Source organism: Engystomops pustulosus, chromosome 6 (assembly GCF_040894005.1).
Source record: "Engystomops pustulosus chromosome 6, aEngPut4.maternal, whole genome shotgun sequence".
In the NCBI taxonomy this organism is placed as follows: Eukaryota; Metazoa; Chordata; class Amphibia; order Anura; family Leptodactylidae; genus Engystomops; species Engystomops pustulosus.
The window spans coordinates 78,431,668-78,454,476 of NC_092416.1; the positions used below are offsets into that span (position 1 = coordinate 78,431,668).

At 41.7% G+C, this 22,809-nt stretch overlaps 2 protein-coding genes across 8 annotated transcripts in view; one reads left to right on the forward strand and one right to left on the reverse strand.

The window, feature by feature from the left end:
* KCNJ5 (potassium inwardly rectifying channel subfamily J member 5) overlaps nt 1-22,809 on the forward strand; it is a 105,304-nt gene that overhangs the window by 60,561 nt on the left and 21,934 nt on the right. The window lies entirely within an intron of this gene.
* On the reverse strand, nt 676-21,607 carry KCNJ1 (potassium inwardly rectifying channel subfamily J member 1). The gene is made up of 2 exons (XM_072113362.1): nt 21,521-21,607; nt 676-3,378 (listed from the first exon to the last, which is right to left on the reverse strand). Exon 2 carries the CDS (start codon nt 3,355-3,357, stop codon nt 2,230-2,232), a length of 1,128 nt encoding a protein of 375 aa, XP_071969463.1. The 5' UTR covers nt 3,358-3,378; nt 21,521-21,607; the 3' UTR covers nt 676-2,229.

Consider the following 22,809-nt stretch of genomic DNA (forward strand, 5'->3'; position numbering starts at 1 on the left):
AATCCTGTGAATTGAGTCAGTTGGGTTTTCCTTAGCTCTCGTGAGTTAAGCTTCAGCACCCCCTTCCTCCTCTGTAAACCTATAATTCATAACCCTTTCTGTGCTGCAGCTGAGCAGGAGATGCATGCAGGGGGCGTACTTATACAGTAAAGTACCATAAACAACGTATGTTTTTACCTACAGAGCGATTTTGTAACTAGTCGACTCCCTTTGAAAGGGTTTTACCATCCAGGACTTCTTTATATATAATAGATATGGGTGCTACCTATGGGATCATGTAAATGCGCCAAAGATGTCTTTTGTCAGACAAATGTGGACATGTGAAGTATTAGCAGTGAAAAACTGTTCCATGGGATTTTCTATCATGTTTTGAGGTCTCAATACCCCACTAAACTTGCAAGGATAAGACGCAAGCATCTTTAACACTTAAAGTGGCCTCAAAAGTAATGCAATTAATTGTTTCCATAATTTACTAGATTTATACCAGATTTAGAATGGCACTGTTCGAATAAAAGCAATAAATGTTTTGGAGACTTAAATTAAAACATGGTATTACATAGAAATTTAGATTATTTTGAAACATAACCTTTTAATACAACTTTAAAACCAGTTAACATTAGTAATACAAAGGCATAAACAATACATGTCAAAGTTTGTACAAGAGGGTAAGAAAACTTTTAATTAAAAAAATGTTGCTGTGTCCTAAATTATGTGTGCAATCAGCATCATATATATTTAGGAAGTTTTATTTCATTTTTATATCTTTGGTATTCATCTTTATGCATTAATGACATTCCTGATGATTCATGTTGCTAACGATACCTATACGCTACTACTACCCTTAGACAGGAAAGTATTTGGTTTTATTAATTGCCTTTAACTTTAAAAAATGATTTGTTACCAGAAGCCATCATGCTCTGTAACATGTTTTAACCCTTCCCTGTAGTTTCTTCCTCGTGTGGGCTATTAACCATATACAGGATATGTGTTTATACAATCTTTTTTATTTATATGCAAATTATTTTCTAGTGCTGCAATTCTGTATTAGTCCAATGTAAGTGTAAAACATATAGCAAAATCCTTTAAATTCCAACATAAGAAGACTATCTGCTGTATGCAATAAATGTATTTTAAGTGTAGATTTGTGTAACATTGAACAGAGTAGATCCAGCATAGGAATAATTATTTTTGATTTTGTACTACTACTTCATAAAAAAGATGATCCATAGGTGACTGTTCTGGGAGTGGGCCAGCGTTACTGTCCCCGTGCCTGTGGACTCACTCCAGCCGGCGACTTTTCACATGTGGTAAGGCAGGACCTGGCATAGAAATAATTGCTGCACAGTACCCTGCCATATACATCAAGAGGCTTCAGCCTCTTGATGTATCTCGCCGTGAAAAAGCCATTCCTTTTGTTGTACTAGTTTAAAAAATGTCTAAAAGACTTTGAAATGTGCATCAAAATAATTCTTGCACCACATTTTATCGAGTGAGTTCTGTTAGTAAAAGACTAAAAAATGGCAAACCTATGGCATGGGTGCCAGAGGCAGCACTGAGAGTCCTCCTCTGTGGGCACTCCGACAGTTGCCCCAGTACAGAGTTCACCAGACAGGACTCAAGGTATCCTCCTGGAGTCGCAGGCCAGCTAGAACATGGCATTATCAGTGCTATTTTAAAGCGACAGATTCTTGACTGCCTAGGTCTGCTGAAGGAGCAAGTTGGTGTGGACAGAGCAGGATTTACATTGGAGCTCCTTCATTTGGCCCAATTCTTCCCGTTCAGGGGACCCTGGAGGGAAGCTACAATAATACAGATTTCTACTGTGTTGGTGTCCGCAGGCCATCAACATAATTGAATTCTGTGACAGAGCAGTGAGGAATAAGTTAACTGCTTAAATTGCCCCTTTTTGATAAATAATTGAGTTTTAGTTGAGTAGCTGGGGCACTAGGTCTTAAGGTTCACCATCACTGCACTATGGGATAGAAATGAAAATTGTACTGTACTACTATAAAATTACATGTAACAGCTTTTTACACTGAATATAAATATATATTGAAAAGGCAGGTTACTCCATATGCTTGTTTATGTAAGGGGCAGAGATTAAAAAAGGGGTTTTAGACCATAATATTTTTGCTTTCTCACAGAGAAGTTATATAAATAATCAGTCCTTGTGGACTCTGATTTCTTTTACCCCCTCCCCCCTAAAAAACTGAAACAAATTCCAAATAACTACATTTTAGTTACATTGGGTTCAGCCAACTCTGGAATCTCTGTGACAGTAAAGGCAGGGTTGTCAAAGCCCTTCTTAAGCTTGGCTTTGGTGTCTTTCTCATTGTAGAGACAAAATGCACAATGTGGAGTTTCCACCTCTACAGTTTTGCTAAAGTTGCTGAAGTCTACCCGATACTTTCCCTCTTTGGTTTTTGACACAATTGGGGCAAATCGAAATCCCCAGAGTACTTCCTCCGGGATGTAAGAAGTGCGGACCTGACAGGTAGCACTTGTTGCCTCAACTGTGCCATCTAAAAATACCACAAGCTCAAAATCATGTTGTAGTAAAGTCTCTGCTGACATCTCAAAGAAAGGGCTGGATTTATCAATAACGTGGTAGATTGTGAGTGGAGACACAAAAAAGAGGTTTTCATTTCCAGCATCTACAATAAACTCAATATTTACTTGATCCAGAATGATTGTCTCCCCTTCTGGTGTGAGGGTCGTTTTTAGCAGTTTTCCATAAATATGGCTCCCTATGAGCAAACTTTTCCTTAGATTTGCCACTCGAATAAGCAGACACAGTTTTCCTCCTCTCTTACTAATTACTGCATTCTTGCTGAAAGTGATAGTCTTCCCTCTTTTTTTGGGTCTTGAGATTTTGGCAAGAATGGCACCACACATAAAAGAGTTAATAATGACTCCCAAAATTGACTGGGCAACCAATAGGAATATAGCTGTACCGCACTGCTCAGTCACACAACGAAAGCCATAGCCGATGGTTACTTGGGTTTCCAAAGAGAAGAGAAATGAAGAAGTCAGTCCATTGATGTTTTCAACACATGGGGTATGATTAAAAGGGGGGTCAAACTCTGGGAGGTCTTTATGTAAGTAGGCAACTGCATACCACAGCAAACCAAACAAAAACCAACTCCCCAGAAAGGCCGAAATAAAAATGGTCATCTTGTACCTCCATTTCAAATCCAGAATAGTGGTCCAGATGTCGGCCAAGAAAGCAACCCTAGATTGTTCTTCCACGTTTCCAAATTCAATATTGCATCTTCCATCTTTGGACACCAGTCGTGCTCGGCGACGTTTACTTTCTTTGAGGTGAATGTTCAGTTTCTTTCTTAGGTAAGACAGCATCTTAGTGTGGAGTTAAACCACCTGCAATGAAAAGGACAGTATCTGAGTCAAGTGTCTGATGATGGATCAGTGATTATATGCAATATATAAACCTCTGGGATAGGTGCCAGAGGTAAAAAAAGATGTTTGGTATTGCTGCTCTTCCTGTTTATCCAGAGAACTTAATAAACCCCAGTAATATCTCCTTGTTAGGACATTATCTGACCTCACTCAATCTTAGTAGTTTCTTAACAGTTAGGTCTTTATTAATTTTCTTTTCTTACAGTGTGTTGTTGAGTAGCAGGTTTCTTGTAAAATAGGCAGTTTTGAATTTAATGACTCACTGAGTTCTAAGATCATTCCCAAAGTTATATTTTTACTTCTCCATGTGAACTGGAGACAGGGGAGGATCTGGTAACCCCTTTTCGATGAACATTTACTGTATGTTAATCCTTATTTCTGAAAATGAGTGCATGTCTGTGGACTGGTGTCTCAACATACCCAATGTCTTTATTATGCCACAGTTATACTGTATCTAATATGAAACTGTCCAGACTAAAATTGTGTAGAGGGAAAAAGCATACAAGACGACTAATTTTATTTAGATTTTCTAGATTGATGTAAAATCTTTTTATTGATGTTAATGACCTATCCTTAAGGTAGAGTATCAATATTAGAATTAGCTTGGGGTGATCTAATAAAAAATGTTGCAGGTTGCATAACTGTATTGAGTGTTGAAAATTTTATCAGATTTTGAGCTTTGATTTTCAAGTGTAAAGAAAGTGTATTACATTACATGCACTGCTATATTTGGGCTCTGTGCTATAAAGGAGGAGGAGCAAGACAATTGACGATCCACTTCATACTTATTTCTTTTCTTAGTCTGATCATGAATAGCTAGCTTTCAATTACCAAGTAGGACCATCAATTAGACTTGTAAACTGGTTGAAGCAGGAACATAAATCAATTAATTTTAAGATCCCATTACTAGATCTATGCCCTAATTAACTTTTCCCCATGAAGCCAGGGAGTAATTCTAAGTTATTTTATCAGCAGAGTACACTGCATAACAATGTGCAATTAAATGGCCATGGTGGGCATATTGTCAAATCAACTCTGAGGAGCAGGGAACTTAAATGATCAGCTCCTTGTCCAAATATTATTTGAAATTATTGTAAAATGAAAAAAAAAGGTCAGGGTGTGCCAAGTTTCGATCCACCACAATTCCTTCAATTGTATGTATCATCTAAAATTTAGGTGCACATCAGAAATCATCGGATTTCCCCTTTTTACCCATTTACCCTTAGTAAATGAGCCCCAATGTCTTATGCTTTTGGCAAATCGACTAAATGCCTTGTAAGACATGGCAGGCCTTTGAGGTTATAGCATACAGTGGTAAATACCTCTATACAGTACTAGGATGATAACTTAAAGGGGTATTCCGGGAATATGAACGTCTGACACAAAACCCCTGGATGATATAACTAAATGAATACAACAATACTCAATGTCATTAGTCACAAAACTAAGCTTAAATAATTTGATTTTTATGATTTACAAAGTTTATGGCCTCCCTAAAGTAGGTGGAGTTATCACTAAGATGGCCACCACTGGAAACTACAAGTTCCATGATCCTTTAGTTCTCAGTAACTCCTCCTACCACTTATGCTCTGCTCCCGGTGATGATATAACAGACTTTCTTGCTCTGTTACCATAGTAATGATGTGTAACTGCCATCACCTCAACACTGACCATACTGGATGCACTGCAACCAACCCACTACAGCCAAACGTAGTGGTGATCACAGAACCTGCCCAGGCAGGTACAGGACATGTGATGGGGACATGTGACCAGCAGCCATCTTCTGTCTTGCAGCGGACCGCGCGGAGGAAATTAACGGACTGATTAAAGGGCCAGTAGCATTTTAATTCTTCTTTACAGTCTATGTCACCAGCATTTTCTGCTAAGGTGAGCAAAATTTTAAATAACAACTAATTACACATTAGCTTATATTTTGAGTGCCCATTTGTATATGAATTATGCTTATTCCTGGAATACCCCTTTAAGTTTCCAATGTGATTGAGGTCTGGAGAATGGGCAGGCCAAACCACAAACTCCGGCAGCAATTCCCTAATGATGCAAACTCAATGAGCTGGTGCCTTGTTGTCCATGAAGATGAAATTAAGCCTGTGTTGTTAATTCATCCAGCCATTGTACCTTTGAATAATCTTATTCAAGTAGTATGGTCTTAATACTGTAACATTCACAGAGAGCAGGGCAGCTCCAAATTGACTAGGCACACCTGCCCATACACCACCACCACATCTGGTGACAACAATGCTTGATACATGGTGCTCTCCTTTGCATTCCCAACGTTGTTGGTGACCTTTATTTCTGCTCTGAGGGAATCAACTTTTATTAGTGAGCAGTCCTGAGGCCTACCAGCCCGTTGTCCTACAAAGATGCTCATTGGCCTTTGCAAGATCATAGCGGTGTGGTCAGGTACCTTTGCAGATTGTCTAGCATGTAGAACACTCTTCTCGCCTCCCTTAAATGTTCCAGTGTGGCATTCATCATCCGGTTTGACGATTGTTCACAAAAAAGTTCACAATGAAGTGATATGGCCAAAGGATGTTAAGGACTACCTATATACTGTTGGGCATGTGTAGGGGTGGCCTATATACTGCTGGGGCATGTGTAGGGGTTACCTATATACTGCTGGGCATGTCCTGAGACACAAACCTGGGGGAGATTGATTCTGCATTAGGATGAGGGGGGGCAGACCTGGGGTGGGATTCTTTTTGCGGAGGGTGGGGGGGGGGATTCTGATCAAGGACTAGATCTTGCTTTGTGAGACCTGAAGGAGTTTGCAGTATTATAGACACATTCTTGTACCTAGGAGCAGTATTGTAGTAGCTATATTCATGCACATATGGGGCAGTATTATAATAATATATTCTTGTACATAGGGAGCAGTATTATAGTAGTTATATTCTTGTTCATAGGGGGCAGTATTATTGTAGATCTACTCTTGTACTTATGGGCGGTATTATAGTAGTTATATTCTGTACATATCGGCAGTATAATAGTAAGGGGGCTGCATTTCAATTGTTACCTCAAGCAATAAAAAGGCAAGCATCGGCCCTGTCTAGAAGATAAGAATAGCTGGATGCAGGCAGGGCACAGTACTGAGGTCTATCAAAGCCTCTGTGTGCAGCCGGTTGTTCACAATTATTAACTGCTGCGTGGGTTCAGACAATTATTATAATCATTATTATTGTCTGTACTGTTTTGAAGTCCAAACAGGTTGTGCACCTCTGCTTGCCTTCAGGAAGCAGCAACATGGACTTTGCCTTTTTAAAATGGCCAAAAACGTATTGCTTCCTCAATGCAAGCATGTAGGGCTAAACGCAGTTTCTCCCAATGTGCGTAACCCCTTACCAACACATGACATAGTAATACTGGCTATGGAGAGGGCTCAGCCCTCACCCGCAGCCGACGCGTGATGTAAGTCCTTGCTGCATATTGCAACAAACACTTACCAGTAACACTTGCTAGCACTGATCGCAGGTGTTAACCCATCTGTAGTCGCCGGCAGAGCTTGGTGAAGATCCCTGTTCCCTGTGATGTCGTCGGGGGGCGGCGATCAGTCCACATGACAGCCTCGGGTTTTACGGAGACCCGAGGCCGTCTGGTTTTAACCTATTCATTTCAATGTGCCATTCACACATTGTAATGAATGAGGAGGAAAATCCCCATATACTGCCATATTGTAGTATGGCAGTAAAAGGTAGGATCAATCCGACAACCTAGGGTTAAAGTACCCTAGGGGTCTGAAAAATAGTAAAAAAATTAATAAATAAACGTTTAAAAAAAATTGTATTAAAAAAAAAAAAACTAAAGATTCAAATCTTTCCCTAGAAGTCATAAATCATATAAATATATATTCCCTAGAAGTCATATAAATAAAATGCCTGATCTATCAAAATATAATAGTTTTTCCTGGTGTTTAACCCTGTAACAGAATATAGCACCCACTTTTTTTTGCACTTTTTTTCCATTTTGAAAAATTCAATAAAAAGGGGCTCGGCATTAAGGGGTTAAAATGCAAGTGCATTTCAAGGCACAGTTCAACCAAACATGTGAATGGAACCTGAATGGAACTGGATGTATATTATTGTAGTTGTGCTGGATTAAGTTGTGCTCGAGCAAGCCGAAACTATAGTCCAACATATGAGACAGCGGGTCTGAGGGGCAAACGGAGCTGCTCGGTGCTCCATGTTCCATGCATGAATGAAGAAAAAGTAACAGCCCTTGCTCTAAGATTTTCCAAAAATGTTACTTCATCGCAGTGAAGTTTGGAGGGGATGCCAGACAAGGCACAGGTAACAGTCCATTAAGGAGCACTTTCTCAAACCAATAGGCCAAGATTTACTATGCAGTCTGTGCCATAATTCAGGCGTAAGCTGCTCATAACGGGTTGCACATTTATTTTTGAAGTGTTTGGCTAGTATTGTGTCACGGTGTACATACTGTGCACAGAAAGGGGCATACTGGTGCAACAAGTCCAACAGAAATGTGGTGCACACAGTTCATGCACTTTGGCTGTGTGCAGCGTGTATCTCATTCATGAAGACCAAGATCCAGTCTTCATGAAGCACTTCATAAATGTGGCCCATTGCATCCAGCAGGAAACAGAGTGGAACAGTGAAGAGGACTGCACTATTTCATGCTGCTTGGGGAAAAAATTATATGTTTAACTTAGGACATAATAGCTTATGCAACATCCCCCACCGGGACCTAGCCCTTTCTTGTGGGCCTGGAGGCAGCTGGGGCCCAGAATACTAAAGTGGCTGGTGATTGCGGCGTAGGGCGCGCTGATGCCACGGTGCTTGGTATGGGAGCCGATGGACTCGCCTACAGCCTGGCAGGTCTCCCGCCGGTGGTGTGTGCAAGAAATAAGGAGGGAGAGGTGTAATTTAGTGGTTTCTCCCTGGGGCAACCCCTGAGTGTCTGTAGGATGAGTCCCTGGGTAATGTATGTGGAAGCCCGTGGTTGGATCAGACAGAGGCAACGTTGTGCAAATCAACTTACAGTCCTTTATTGAACAGCAGACAACGACCAAATGTAACAGCAGTAGATTCCGCAATCTGATGAGCTGGTGGAAGGTAGCTGGTCCTCAGGAATGTTACTCTCAGCCTGGTAGAAGAGGTAGGCTGGGTTGATGTAGGGGGAACTGTGTCCAATAGTGGAAACAGCAGTTCTGGTTGAGACTCCTTACTCCCCCTCCGGTATCAGGCAGTGGCCTTAGATACCTCTTCTTCCTGGTAGTGGGTCTGGCGGGCAGCTCTATAGGGAGCTGCACACTGGACCTGCTTCTCTTTCTACTGACTGAATTCCAAGACCATGTGCTTCCACCCAGCAGAGGTTTTTATACTCCCCTGGTCAGATGGTAGCACTCTTCCAACCAGCTTCCAGCTTGCTTTACAACCACACCATTAGACGATACAAATAAGTATTACTGTTGCTTTTCCAGGCAGAACCCACAGCTGCATTTATACAATGTCTGGATTCCAGAACCTACCAAAAAAAGGTGATGAATCTCCATAACCGATCCTAACCAAGAGAGAGGGGGCTATTCGCAACTTCCCACCTGCCTACACATTGGCAGAGGTGTTGCACTTATAAAGGATAGTTGTCAGGGATCACTGAACATACACTATGGGTACACCAAAGTCATGTGCCTGTCCATATATTAGCACAAGTAGACACTCTGAACATCAGGAGCTTCACTACCTGCTGGTGTTAGTCGCTCGACTTACCGGGGGACAAAAGTTTGCGCCGGGACCTAGTCAGTTCTAATTATGCCCCTGCAGTTCTTAGCTTAGTGGCCACTTTCATTTGTTAACATACTGCATTCTCACATTGAAGAGTTACTGTTGATTAATTATTACGTATCTTCTTGCTATAGTCAAAATATAAACAGCATAAAGAGGTTTAAATACTAATCCTAGGTGAACCAGGAAACTTAGCAGGCAATTTATGGAGCAGTTGTCCTTTTCCCCATAAGTAATAATATAATGGTTAAGAAACATGCTGAATACTGAAAAAAATAAAGCAAAAAACGTGTATTGCCAAGTAGGTAACAACATTGACTAAGAGGATATTAGGTTATTAAACTGTACTGGGAAGGGCATAAAAAATGAAAATAAACTTTTGCCACCTTAGTGCCAAATAGTCAGATTTACCCGAAAATTTCAAACTTTTTTATTCTACAGAAAACATGTCTCTTCACATTCAGCCTAGGTCCCATCTTCCTATTCCCTAATCAAGTCGTAGAGCTGTATTAAACAACCAACATCCATTCCCAGAATTGGAGCGCCACGGTGGTCAGGGCACGGTGAGAGATTTACCTGAGAACGTGCCAAGCTGCCCATGCCAGGAAGGTGTCCTCATCTATAATATCATATAGCCAGAAGAGAGAACGTTGTACAAGTCTCTTCTGCTCCACATAATGCCTTTAATGGTCCAGCCGGCGTGCATACCATACGCCTAAGGAAACCTACATCTATCACTGTAAGCCCTGCATGAAGTGCCAGTAATCTCAATGAGTAGGAATGTCCTAAAATGATTTCCCACTGTCAGCCAAACTGTTTAGGCCCATCCATGCCAGTGTAATGTAGGATTGGACTGAACCCGTTTCCAGTAGCAACCTACTGAAAACAAACCCCAACAAATTATGTCCCCAAAGTCAATATAAAAGCTGGTGAATTATAGTCTTTTATCCTACAGTAAAGATTCCAGTTTATTCCAGTTATAACCTGTGTCTGAGTTGGTCATTAAGGACTTGCATCATATCAAGAGGTTGTGAGGGACTGTGATTGTGTACTATAAGCTTCAGCAAGCCCTTGTACCATAACACCAAGTCCTCTCTGGGCTCCACAGACTGGCAAGCTACGTTTGCTGTATTTACTCCTTGCCCTATGACCTTTTTCATTCTGGCAGCTATTTTGATAATTAGAATCGCTAATGAATTGATGTCTCTGCAAATCTCCAATGTTTACCTTGAATCATTAAAGGTTTAAGAGAAAAGATAGGAATGTGGAAAAACTACTCCAAGGATTAACATTTTAGGGAGTAGCGGAATATATAAATGTGTATGTGAAATGTGTGCATAATTTTAATGTATAAGATCCTTAAAGGGGTTTTTCCACGAAGCAAGGTGGATAGGGCCTAACTTGTTGATCAGTGGGGGTCTCCGTGCTAAAGCGCGGCACTCGGCAATCTCCGTCAGCTGCATAAAGATTAATGGAGCAGAACAGTCATGCGTGACCGTCTGCTCCATTAGTCTGAATAGCAGCGAGGGGTTCATCAGACCCCGCGTTTTCGCGTTCTGTGGAGGTCTCAGCACTGAGACCCCCACTGATCAGCGAGTTAGGCCCTATGCTGTGGATAGGGCCTCACTTTAGTTCGTGGGAAAAACCTCTTTAATTCTCTCTGCATAATTTCAATAAATAAAAACTTTATCAAGGATTCCTTTCCACTTTTTTGATGTCCCTTCCTTGGATATTTAATCATTGCGTTATTGCCAAAGCCTTTAAATTGTAAAAGTCAAATGGAAATATTTTAACTTTTAACCCCTTCATGAAAATTACTTTAGCAAGATACTTATTAACCCAGTTAATTGTATAGGTGATCTTTTTTTTTTTTTCCAAGTTCCACTCTTGTATGGAAAATTTCTGTAGTTTTGTCTGGTCTGCATTCTGTTTGCTGGACTTCTGCAGGCATTTATAGAATAAATAGAGTAGTTGAAGGACAAACTTTAAAATTCAGTTATTTTTATCTTTGATCTTCTTATCCAATGATTTTATCTAGGTTTTAAAACGCCACTCGATTTAAATGAGTCAAATGAGAACAACACCAACAAGTTTAAACCTGCAAAGCTTTGTGTGTGGTTTCTGACAAATGTTTGGGGATTTTATGATGAACAATTTCAATGTTTCACGAGTTGCACGCCAGAAATAAGATTGTAAAGTTTGTAAATTTTTGAAATATTTAATTTGTCATATCAGACGATAATATCTAAAATTCACTTGGTATTATTACATTTGTGAAGGAATGTGAATTCTGGATGGAAATATTATGTAGTCAAAAACCGGGAAAAGAAGCAGACTGTAATACATATGTGGGGAGCCTAATGGCTATGGTTAACAAAGTGGATAGTGTTTTCTCTGGATGCTTGCATATGCTTTATGGCTATAATACCTCATGCACACAATGTATGCTACACCCCGGCCAGGAGCCTCTCCATAGGGATGCATGATGCCCGGCCAGACACATGGGAAAAGAAAGAGCATGCTTTTATCTTTTTCCCTGTCAACAATACAGTACAGAAACCATGTGTGTGCTCACCATACCATGGGCAGGTGGGATCTATGGGGCATCTATGGGGACCGAAATCTGGCCACAAATTTTGCAGCCTGATATCCACGTGCATGGGGCCTTATGCGGAGATTATAATTTCTATGCCTGTAAAGGTAAGAGCTTTAAAGGGGTTTGTTCTGCATGCGTTTCTGACGTGTGGTACTTGCATTGGACTCTGAACCATTGTGTTAAATGGGTTTTTATCCAACATACTTTTTTTCATGCAAGTCCTCAAATACTTGTGAAAAGCAGAAACCATGAATTAATGTCTGATGGAAAATGTCAGTTTTTCACTGATTTTAAACTCTGAAACACTTGTGTGAAAGGGACCTTAGGACTCTAGTTTCAGATGTTTGTATATGTGGACCAAGTAGATGCTGATCATATTTTAAATTTGGCAAGGACCAACATCTGTCAGATTCTAAAGCTTATCTCAAAAGTTAACCTTCCTATAAATAAAGAGTGGCGAGACCCAGAATTACACTAGCCTGGAAAGCGGGATTCTGTTGAGCTGCTGGATCCCTTACTCTGTGTGCACTGTACAGTGGCATAAAATAGAGACCCTAACTGTCCAGCAGCCATTTTATGGCACACTGGGTATACATGGAGCCATAAAGTGGCTGCTGGACAGTTTGATTAAATGTATATTTAGAACCTTGTGCTCATTTTAAAATCGATACTGAGGAGCATATTTCAACTTCTCATGCTTATTGGATAAGAATTTGCATATTGGAATGGTGGTACTGCAAATCTTTAAAGAGGACCTGTCACCCTTAAAAACAGCACTAGGAGCTGCTTACTAAGGTAAGCAGCTCCTAATGCTACAACAGTCCCAGCAGTGTTCTACTGCTAGCGTTATCGGAAAGCTCCGATAATTCTAACAGACAATGCACTAGAAACGCCGGACTACTCTCAAAGCGTATTCATGAGGGGACGTATTCATGCTGGAACTGTTGTAGCACTAGGAGCTGCTTACTTTAGTAAGCAGCTCCTAGTGCCGTTTTTAAGGGTGACAGGTCCTCTTTAATGCTGCATTATTAATAGAGATGAGCGAACATACTCGTCCGAGCTTGATGCTCGTTCGAGCATTAGCGTACTCGAAACTGCTCGTTGCTCGGACGAATACTTCGCCCGCGCGAGAAAATGGCATCTCCCGCCGTTTTGCTTTTTGGCGGCCAGAAACAGAGCCAATCACAAGCCAGGAGACTCTGCACTCCACCCAGCATGACGTGGTACCCTTACACGTCAATAACAGTGGTTGGCTGGCCAGATCAGGTGACATTGGAATAGACTAGCCCCTGCCTGCGCTGCTCGGATCATTCTGTGTCTCGATGCCGCTAGGGAGAGAGCTGCTGCTAGTCAGGGAAAGCGTTAGGCTGTTCTATTAGAATAGTGTTAGGCAGGAGTGATTCAACAAGAACCCAACAGCCCTTCTTAGGGCTACAATAACGTTATACATTTTTTTTATTTGCAGCTAGTACCATATTGTGAGGAATTTGCAGGGGGACTTGCTACCGTTGTGTTTAGCTCTTAGTGACGCACATATCCATCGCAAAGACCGAAGTGGGACAATTTATTAGGGGTTGGATTTCAATTAGGCACAGTCTGCCATTTACTTTTTATTTTACGTTTATTTTTTCATAACTCAGCGTCATCTCATCTGGCATAGCAGTGTGCTTTCATAGTTGGCTAGAAAATAGCCATAGCAATAGGATAGCATCGTTTGGTATTAAAAACTAAAAAACACAAAAAAAAGTTTAAAAAAAATTAAAGTTATAACTTTCATTTTCAAAATGTTTAACCCGAGGGCTAGGGGTAGAGGACGAGGGCGGGGACGTGGGCGTCCAACTACTGCAGGGGTCAGAGGCCGTGGTCCTGGGCGGGGTGAGACACCACCTGCTGATGAGGGAGCAGGGGAACGCCGCAGAGCTACACTCCCTAGGTTCATGTCTGAAGTTACTGGGACTCGTGGTAGAGCACTGTTGAGGCCAGAACAGTGCGAACAGGTGATGTCGTGGATTGCCGACAATGCTTCGAGCAATTTGTCCACCAGTCAGTCTTCCACGCAGTCCACCCATGTCACCGAAATCTGCACTCCTCCAGCTCCTGCACCTCAGCCTCCTCCCCCCCAGTCTGCCCCCTCCCAGGAAAATTTGGCATTTGAACCGGCATACTCTGAGGAACTTTTTTCTGGACACTACCCACAGTCATAAACCACTTGTCCGGTTGCTGCTGAGCAATTTTCCGATGCCCAGGTTTTCCACCAGTCGCAGTCTGTGGGTGATGATGACCTTGTTGACGTAGTGGAAGAAGTGTGTAAAGAGGTGTCCGACGATGAGGAGACACGGTTGTCAGACAGTGGTGAAGTTGTTGTCAGGGCAGGAAGTCCGAGGGGGGAGCAACTGAGGGATCGAAGGATGATGAGGTGACAGACCCAAGCTGGGTTGAGAGGCCGGGTGAACACAGTGCTTCTGAGACGGAGAAGAGTCCTCGACCAGAACAGGTTGGAAGAGGCAGTGGTGGGGCCAGACGGAGAGGCAGGGCCAGAGCTGGTGCATCAGCGCCAAATGTGTCACGTAGTGAAGCTCCCGTGGCGAGGGCTCCCGCGGCGAGGGCTAGATTTTCCGAAGTCTGGAGGTTCTTTAAGGAAACACCGGATGACTGGTGTGCAACCTTTGCCAAACCAGGATCAGCAGGGGTTCCACCACTACTAGCTTAACTACCACCAGTATGCGCAGGCATATGAATGCTAAACACCCCACTCAGTGGCACCAAGCCCGTTCACCTCCGGCCGTGCACACCACTGCTCCTTCCCCTGTGTCAGCGGATAGTCAGCCCCCTGCCCAGGACCCTGGCACAAAAACCCCATCATCGCCTCCACGATCCTCCACAGCATCCACTAGTGTTCAGCTCTCCATACCCCAGACGCTGGAGCGGAAAAGGAAATATAGTGCAACCCGCACGCCCAAGCCCTTAATGTCCACATCTCCAGATTGCTTAGCCTGGAGATGCTGCCCTATAGGCTAGTAGAGACCGAGGCCTTTCGCAACCTCATGGCGGCGGCCGCTCCTCGGTATTCGGTCCCCAGCCGCCACTACTTTTTCCCGATGTGCGGTCCCAGCCCTGCACCAGCACGTGTCAGACAACATCATCCGTGCCCTGACCAACGCAGTTTCTGACGAGGTCCACCTTGCCACGGACACATGGACGAGTGCTGCCGGGCAGGGCCACTATATATCGCTGACGGCACATTGGGTTAACTTGGTGGAGGCTGGGCCCGAGTCTGACCCTGGGGCTGGTCATATACTGCCGACGCCGAGGATTGCGGGGCCTACCTCGGTCCAGGTCTCAAAGGCCTACTATACCTCCTCCTCCTCCTCCCACCCCTCCTCCACCTCCTCCTCCTCCGAATTACCATCCGTGGGCATGGCGCCATCAGTCGGCAGCTCTAGGCACAGCAGCAGTGCCGTCGCTAAGCGACAGCAGGCGGTGCTCAAACTGCTGAGCCTAGGCGATAAAAGGCACACCGCCCAAGAGCTATTACAGGGCATTCCACATCAAACTTGTTAACTTTGTCGCCACCCTGCTGTGTAATCCACAAAATATACTGGCAAACTTTTATCATTTACCGATATTATTTCAGCGCTTCTTGCGCATCTGTTTACATTCCCCTCACCCGCCATATCCCAAACTTATAAGAACGCTACTACACTTGATCTTATACAAAAGGTTCTTAGAAGTGCTGTTTGGGGAGTAGCCTAGAGACAGGGGCTTGGATTGGCGAAAGCTCGCCTGGCAGCGGAGCGCCAGCTCCATCCCAAGATCCAACTAACGTAGTTTTAACTGCAGCACCTTTAATCTACTACTAGTTCACTGCCTCCATACATGGTCCCCTTATCAAACGAGCTGTGTCAGGCAGAATTTTCAGGTGTTTCACCACATACATATTGGAACTCGGCGCGTCTGTCGCCGCCATGCTGGAGACCTGCAGTTGCAATCATAGAAGCGCAATATGGATGCCCCATACTGTCGCTCTTAATCATGGAAGTCCTCTCCATGGCTGCCTCCAAATGTCGTCCCCTTATCAAACGAGCTGTGTCAGGCTCATTTTTCGGGTGTTTCACCAGATACGTTATGGAACTTGGTCACTATGTCGCCACCATGCTGTGTTATCGACTAAATATACCGTCAACCTTTTGTTCACAGAGGAAATAATTTCAGCGCTTCTTGCTCACCTCCTTTGGTTCCTCTCTGCCACCCATTGGTTTGAAGCCTGAGTCCATTTAGGGTATGTCGCCATGCCACTCTCTAGCCTGCCGCTGCTGCCGCTGCCTCTGCATACTCCCCTATAGTGTCAGGGTCAATTATTGGATGTTTTAGATGCTATCTAGCCTCATTCGGTCACTCTGTCATGGCCATGCTGTTGCCCATAATTTTGGCATAATGGTGCGATTAAGCAGCCTCAGAGGCATCCATGCATGCTGCCCCTGCTGTTTCCTGTCCATTTCCGTGGTGTTTCCATCCTTTTCTGAGGTTTCCAGGTGTTTGGCCAAGCTTCCCTGTGCAGAGCCTTGGTCCCCTTGAAAAATGCTCGAGTCTCCCATTGACTTCAATGGGGCTCGTTATTCGAGACAAGCACTCGAGCATCGGGAAAAGTTCGTCTCGAATAACGAGTACCCGAGCATTTTAGTGCTCGCTCATCTCTAATTATTAATCCTCATGCAAATAAAAATAAAACTCTTATTATATTTTGGCACCCTCTACTGTTTGTCATGATGCACATACAATTATGACAAAACCAAAGTACATTGTTTATTTAGAAGGCCTAAAAAAATGTAAATATAACCACAGATTTAACATATGACAAATTACAAAGTGTCATTAACAGAAATTACAGTTGGCCAAATTCTGAAGCAGTGCAACCATTCCTAATAGGCGGAAACCTATTATTAGGAATCAACCTACTAAGGTAGATACAATGGTAGGTCCTAAGCCATTTTTAAGCCCTAACCTTATCTAAACTTTATCTTGCTAATATACCAATTTTCATCAGCTACTGGGGCCTAGAGTAGCCTCTCCTACCTGTGTGAGCAAAGGCTCCCCATCACCTTCCCGGTTCCGGCTTCTTTGAGGGATGCATAGTAGCTCCAGCTCAGTACTGGCAGTGGGGCAAGCAATGAAAGTGGAAGGAGGTGAGACAGAATAGGATACTTAGGTGTGGAGTAGCCTTTGTTGCCACAGCCTGGAGAGGCTTCTTCACGCCACAGTAGTTTGAAGAAGCGGACAGAAAGAAAGTTTGTGGCTTGGGATGATAGGAGGGACCTACAAATGGATCTACCTTAACAGGTAGATTGCATTTGGTAGGTTTCCTTAACAGCCATCATGTTGTAGGGGTAATGATCTTATTTTGTAGCCAGAGAACCCGATTTCAGTATTTAAGCTATCATTATCACTCCCAAATTTACAAACTGTTCCCAATTGTTCCCTTACCACTTCATGTCTATTAACCTGACCTCTAGTGCTGTAAAATAGGTAGGTGTAGGAAAATATTTGTGGGGACCCTTCCCATGCTAATTAGAGTAGCCTCTAGCTTAAATTTGAGACCCCCAGTAATATTCATGCACCGTTGTGTTTTGTGAATTGTTGGTATCCTGGAAGTTGTATCCTGACCAGTGGTAAGATATCTGAGCAATGTGCCATTGCAAATTATAATGGGAAATATATATTCAGATATGTACCATTTTCCAGCATTTTCGTTTAATGTGTTAAGAATGTGCTAGAAATTGCCACAGTTATACATGCTAAATTTGCCAGATTTATGAAGGTGTCTAGCAGTGGCTGATAATTCTGGCATGGTTTAAGATTGTCTAGTCATGTCTCTTTGCTCATACATATGACTGAAGCATCTAAAGCCCTGGGTTACTGTGGCACAAGTTGTTTTAGACAGCTTGCTCTATACAGATTGCCAAATATGTCCTATTGAGAAGTTCATATATTTCCACAAAGAAGCTACATACCTACAATGCATAACCCATATCATAGTATCATAATATATAAGGCTGGAAAAAGACGCAAGTCCATCAAGTCCAACCTTTAATAATTAAATAAATGTTTTATCCCCATAACCCGTGATATTTTTTCCTCTCCAGAAAGGCATCCAGGCCTCTCTTGAACATGTAGAGTCCGCCATAACAACCTCCTGCGGCAGAGAGTTCCAAAGTCTCACTGCTCGTACAGTAAAGAACCTTTGTCTATGTTGATGGTAAAATCGCCTCTCCTCTAGGCGTAGAGGATGCCCCCTTGTCCTGGTCACAGGCCTAGGTATAAAAGATCTTTGGAGAGATCCTTGTACTGTCCTTTCAGGTATTTGTACATTGTAATGAGGTCTCCCCTCAGTCGTCTTTTTTTCTAAACTGAATAATCCCAAATTTTGTAATCTGTCATTGTATTCTAATCCCCCCTTTCCCCTAATAATCCTGGTTGCTCTCCTCTGCACCCGTTCCAGCTCTACTATATTCTTTTTATACACTGGTGCCCAAAACTGTACACAATATTCCATGTGTGGTCTGACCAGGGATTTGTATAAGGGCAAAACTATGTCTTTATCATGAGAATCTATTCCTCTCTTGATACATCCCATAATTTTATTTGCTTTAGCAGCAGCCGCCTGGCTCTGGTCACTAAAATTAAGTTTACCATCCACCAATACCCCAAGTCCTTTTCAGCTCCAGTTTTACTAAGTAATTGACCGTTTAGAACATAATTATACTTTTTGTTTCCATGGCCCAAGTGCATAACTTTTACATTTATCTACATTGAACCTCATCAACCATTTCTCTGCCCACTCCTCAAGCTTCCACAAATCCCTCTGTAATGCTAAACTATCAACCTCAGTATTTATTACTTTACACAGCTTAGTATCATCTGCAAATATTGAAACTTGACTGTGTAAACCCACTACAAGGTCATTAATACAAATATTAAAAAGTGGCCCCAATACTGACCCCTGTGGCACTCCACTGGTAACGTCAACCCAATCTGAGAATGTGCCATTAATGACCACCCTCTGTTTTCTATCAGTAAGCCAATTACTTACCCAAATACAGATTTTCTCCTATTCCCAGCAGTCTCATTTTATAAACCAACCTTTTATGTGGCACGGTGTCAAATGTCTTTGAAAAATACAAATATACAACATCCACAGCGTCCCCCAGATCCAGTCTTGAACTTACCTCCTCGTAGAAACCAATCGGATTAGTCTGACCGGACCGATCTCTCATAAACCCATGCTGACGCTGGGTTATAAGGTTGTGCACAGTGAGATACTCCAGGATAGCATCTCTAACAAACCCCTCAAATATTTTCCCCACCACAGCAGTTAGACTCACGGGTCTGTAGTTTCCAGGATCGCTTTTTGATCCTTTTTTGTATATTGGTACCACATTTGCTATGCGCCAGTCCTGTGGAACATAACTAGTCCTCAGTGAATCTTCAAATATTAAAAATAACGGTCTGTCTATCACCGTACATAGTTCATGCAGAACCCGGGGGTGTATGCCATCTGGCCCCCGTGATTTATCTATCTTAGTGGTTAGGAGGCTGCGCTGTTGACATTCCAAAAAGAATTTACATTATTCCTCATTGTGTCTTCCACCAGGGGATTTTCCTGGGTAAAGACAGTTGAGAAGGCGACATTCAGTAGATTGGCCCTTTCCTCATCTCCTTCCACCATGACCCCCATGTTATTTCTAAGGGGACCCACACTCTGTTTTTAGTTTCTTATCATTCATATACTTGAAAAATAATTTGGGATTATTTTTGCTCTCCCTGGCAATATTTCTCTCAGTCTCTATTTTTGCAGCCTTTATCTGCTTTTTACAGGATTTATTTTTCTCTATAATCCTGTAATGCCTCATCGCTACCTTCACGTTTTAGCACCTTAAACGCCTTATCTTTCTCGCTTATTGCTTTCCTTAAAAGACTAGTTAGCCACATAGGCTTTTTCTTGTTCCTCTTATGCTTTTTCCCATAAGGTATGTTTTTCTCACAGGACTTTTTCAGAATATATGAGAAAAAGTCCCATTTTTGTGGGAAAAAATAGATGTCCTTAATTTGGCTGTGTTTTTAGCCTCAAAATTTTTAAAAATGTAAAGAAACTGCATCATTAATGTATTATACTAATACTAACCCAGCCCTAATCTCGTGCAGTGAACATAGAGGGAGCCCCAAAAACTGCTATTACAAAAAATTGCTATTCTGTCAAAGCGTAGAGATGATGCTACTCATGTATTACAAAAGAAATGAAGTAAAGTTGCTAACACATTTAAAATAAGAATATAAAATGAATATGCCGCTCAGCCGCTCACAGATTTCATTTTAAAATCATGAGTCAAGGATTTAAATAACTACTTTAATGTATATTTCTATGGCTTTACGAAAACAAATTGTTAGTTTCAACAGCAACCAATTGACATTTCATAAATCTGCTGTATTATAATAATGTTAAAAATGTAAGACAAGAAAGCCTATTGTCTATTCAGATGATGTAGTACAGTGATGGCGAACCTTTTAGAGCCTGAGTGCCCAAACTTCAACCAAAAGCCACTTATTTATAGCAAAGTGCCAGGGCAGCAATTTAAGCAGTAATTTATTTCTCCTTGTTCTTTGACAACTTTTAGTCGTTCAGCCTCCTAAAGACACCAACGTAGTTGAAAGGAGGAGGACAAATTCCCCCATCATTGTAGGAAGATTCTTTAGGAAGATTCTTTAGGAAGATTCTTTGAGTCCTGTCTGGTGAACTTCATGCTGATGCAATGGCCTGAGTGCCCACAGAGAGGGCTCCGAGTGCCGCCTCTGGCACCAGTGCCATAGGTTCCCCACCACTGATGTAGTACATAAATTAATCTATACACACCTAAACATCAGTAATAGATGCTGATGGGATGCATCCTATTGTAGGTGTCTGTGTATAAAGGTAATAATAATAGATCCTATAGTCTTCGTACAGGACAATTGAGATGAAACAATGATCAATGTGCTCCAATGTCGTCTGTTGTAACGAAATGTGCTATTATCAATTGACCTTCTACACAATCATAATCATCAAGTATAATATAATTCATTTGCTTATAACCTTGTAATCGTACTTCCCCATCCAATAAAACATTTACATGAGGACAGGTCAGTACTCTGGGAATGTCTTCCGGTCATATCATTGATTCAACAGCTGGTGACAAGCACGGCGAGCAGGACACTTATTTTAAAGCCAAAATGCAGAGTGCATGGTAAGAAGGAGTATAAATCACTGTATATCCATATATCTCCAGACTTGATTTTGGTTTACAAATATTGAAGTGAAATTAATTTACAAGGTCTAAGTCTGCAGACACAAGCAGCATTGACAATCTTCCCAAAATATGGAACAATCCCTAAAAATAAGAGAATTCAGGTCTCCATTTTAGTACTAATTTACATATTGCTGTGACATTTTTAGCTGAAAAAGTTTGGACAGATTATTATCAGCTTTTTACAGAGAATATTTTACAATAATTTTACTAATGCATTTATATCAGCATTACTAGTTACTATGTATACCAATACTACGTATAATATTCTTTGACTAATCTTGGTTTTCCATACTTTTTTAGTTTTTAAATTTGTCCAGAAGAAAAATCAGGTCGGAAACTCTTCCAGTTCAAAACTTATATACATTTGTTATATGTTCTATTATGATGACAATGAATGACATGTCTATACTCACCTGGATGCTTAGTCTTTACAGATGTGATGGTTTCTTTTTTTTTTGATCCTTTACCCGATGAAAACTTTTTTTACATTCCTATGTCTGTCCTTTTATATAGAGGTGTTGGTGAAGTCTGGCTGCTTTATATGCTGGCCCATGCTTAGTGTGACTGGCTCTACAAGAGAGGGTGGAGGTGAAGGGCAGTAATAAATGTTATGGCCATGACATTAACCCTTTCATGGCCCTCTACTGTTGATCATTGAATTTTCTGGCAGCTGAAGACCTGAGGATTGAGGAATGATGATGGCTTAGTTGGAGAAGTATTCTAAGAAATAGCCCAGGTATTATAGGAGTTTTGACTTTGACAAATTTTCTATAAAAAATATTACTTTGATTTTATTCTAAAGATGTTTATGCTTTTTTCTTTTTTAATGTGTCTTTAACCATGATCACTATGCACTTAAAATGCTAAAACCCAAAACACAGTGTCATGTATTCACATGCTCTAACTACTGAAATGCTGAGAAGATATTAAGAGTACAAGTACTTTCAACTAATTCAGTTGAGCTCATCCATATCCACATGTTACATGGGAGAATTAAGGAATTTCATACCTCCTAACTTGATAAAGGACATCTATCACCAGATCAAGGATTGTACACCAAGCACACTGACATTTTAGCATCTTATGCCATTTTTTTTTTTTAGAAAAAAAAGGACTTTTAAGATTATGCAAATGAGTCTGAGGGGCCACAGGCTCTATAGGAGTTAATGGAGCTTGGAGCCCCATGTCAGTGTGCTTTGTTTGTAATCCGTGGTCTGGTGATGGATGTCCTTTGAGGACAGAAAGAGAAATACATTTGGTGGAGTACTCTACATTACTATATCTGAAACTGCACCTTTTTTTGACCCAATAAAAATATTGCCTTACCTGTATCCATCTTTTCAGACTTGCCATCACCTCAGTTTGCATACCACATCCCTTCACTTTACTTGCCATCTGGAATGAAAAAAATATGTGGAAATGCGAAATGTTTATTGAAAAATGTTTATTGAAAACATGAAAAATGGACTGGGCTTAAATGGAGTCTAAGTACTGTCAGTTTTGTTTTCTGGTGGCATGTAATGAACCCCATTTCCGACAGTTTGGTGGAAATTCTGTCCCACACAGCACTTTGGGGTGGGGAGTGGAGTGGGGAGGGAGTGAAATCCCTGGCCCAACCATATTTGCTATAGTATCCACCAGAAAACCGTTGCAAACTATAGCTGAGATCTCTGCTAGGTCAGAGCTGGTTTAAACAGGTCTG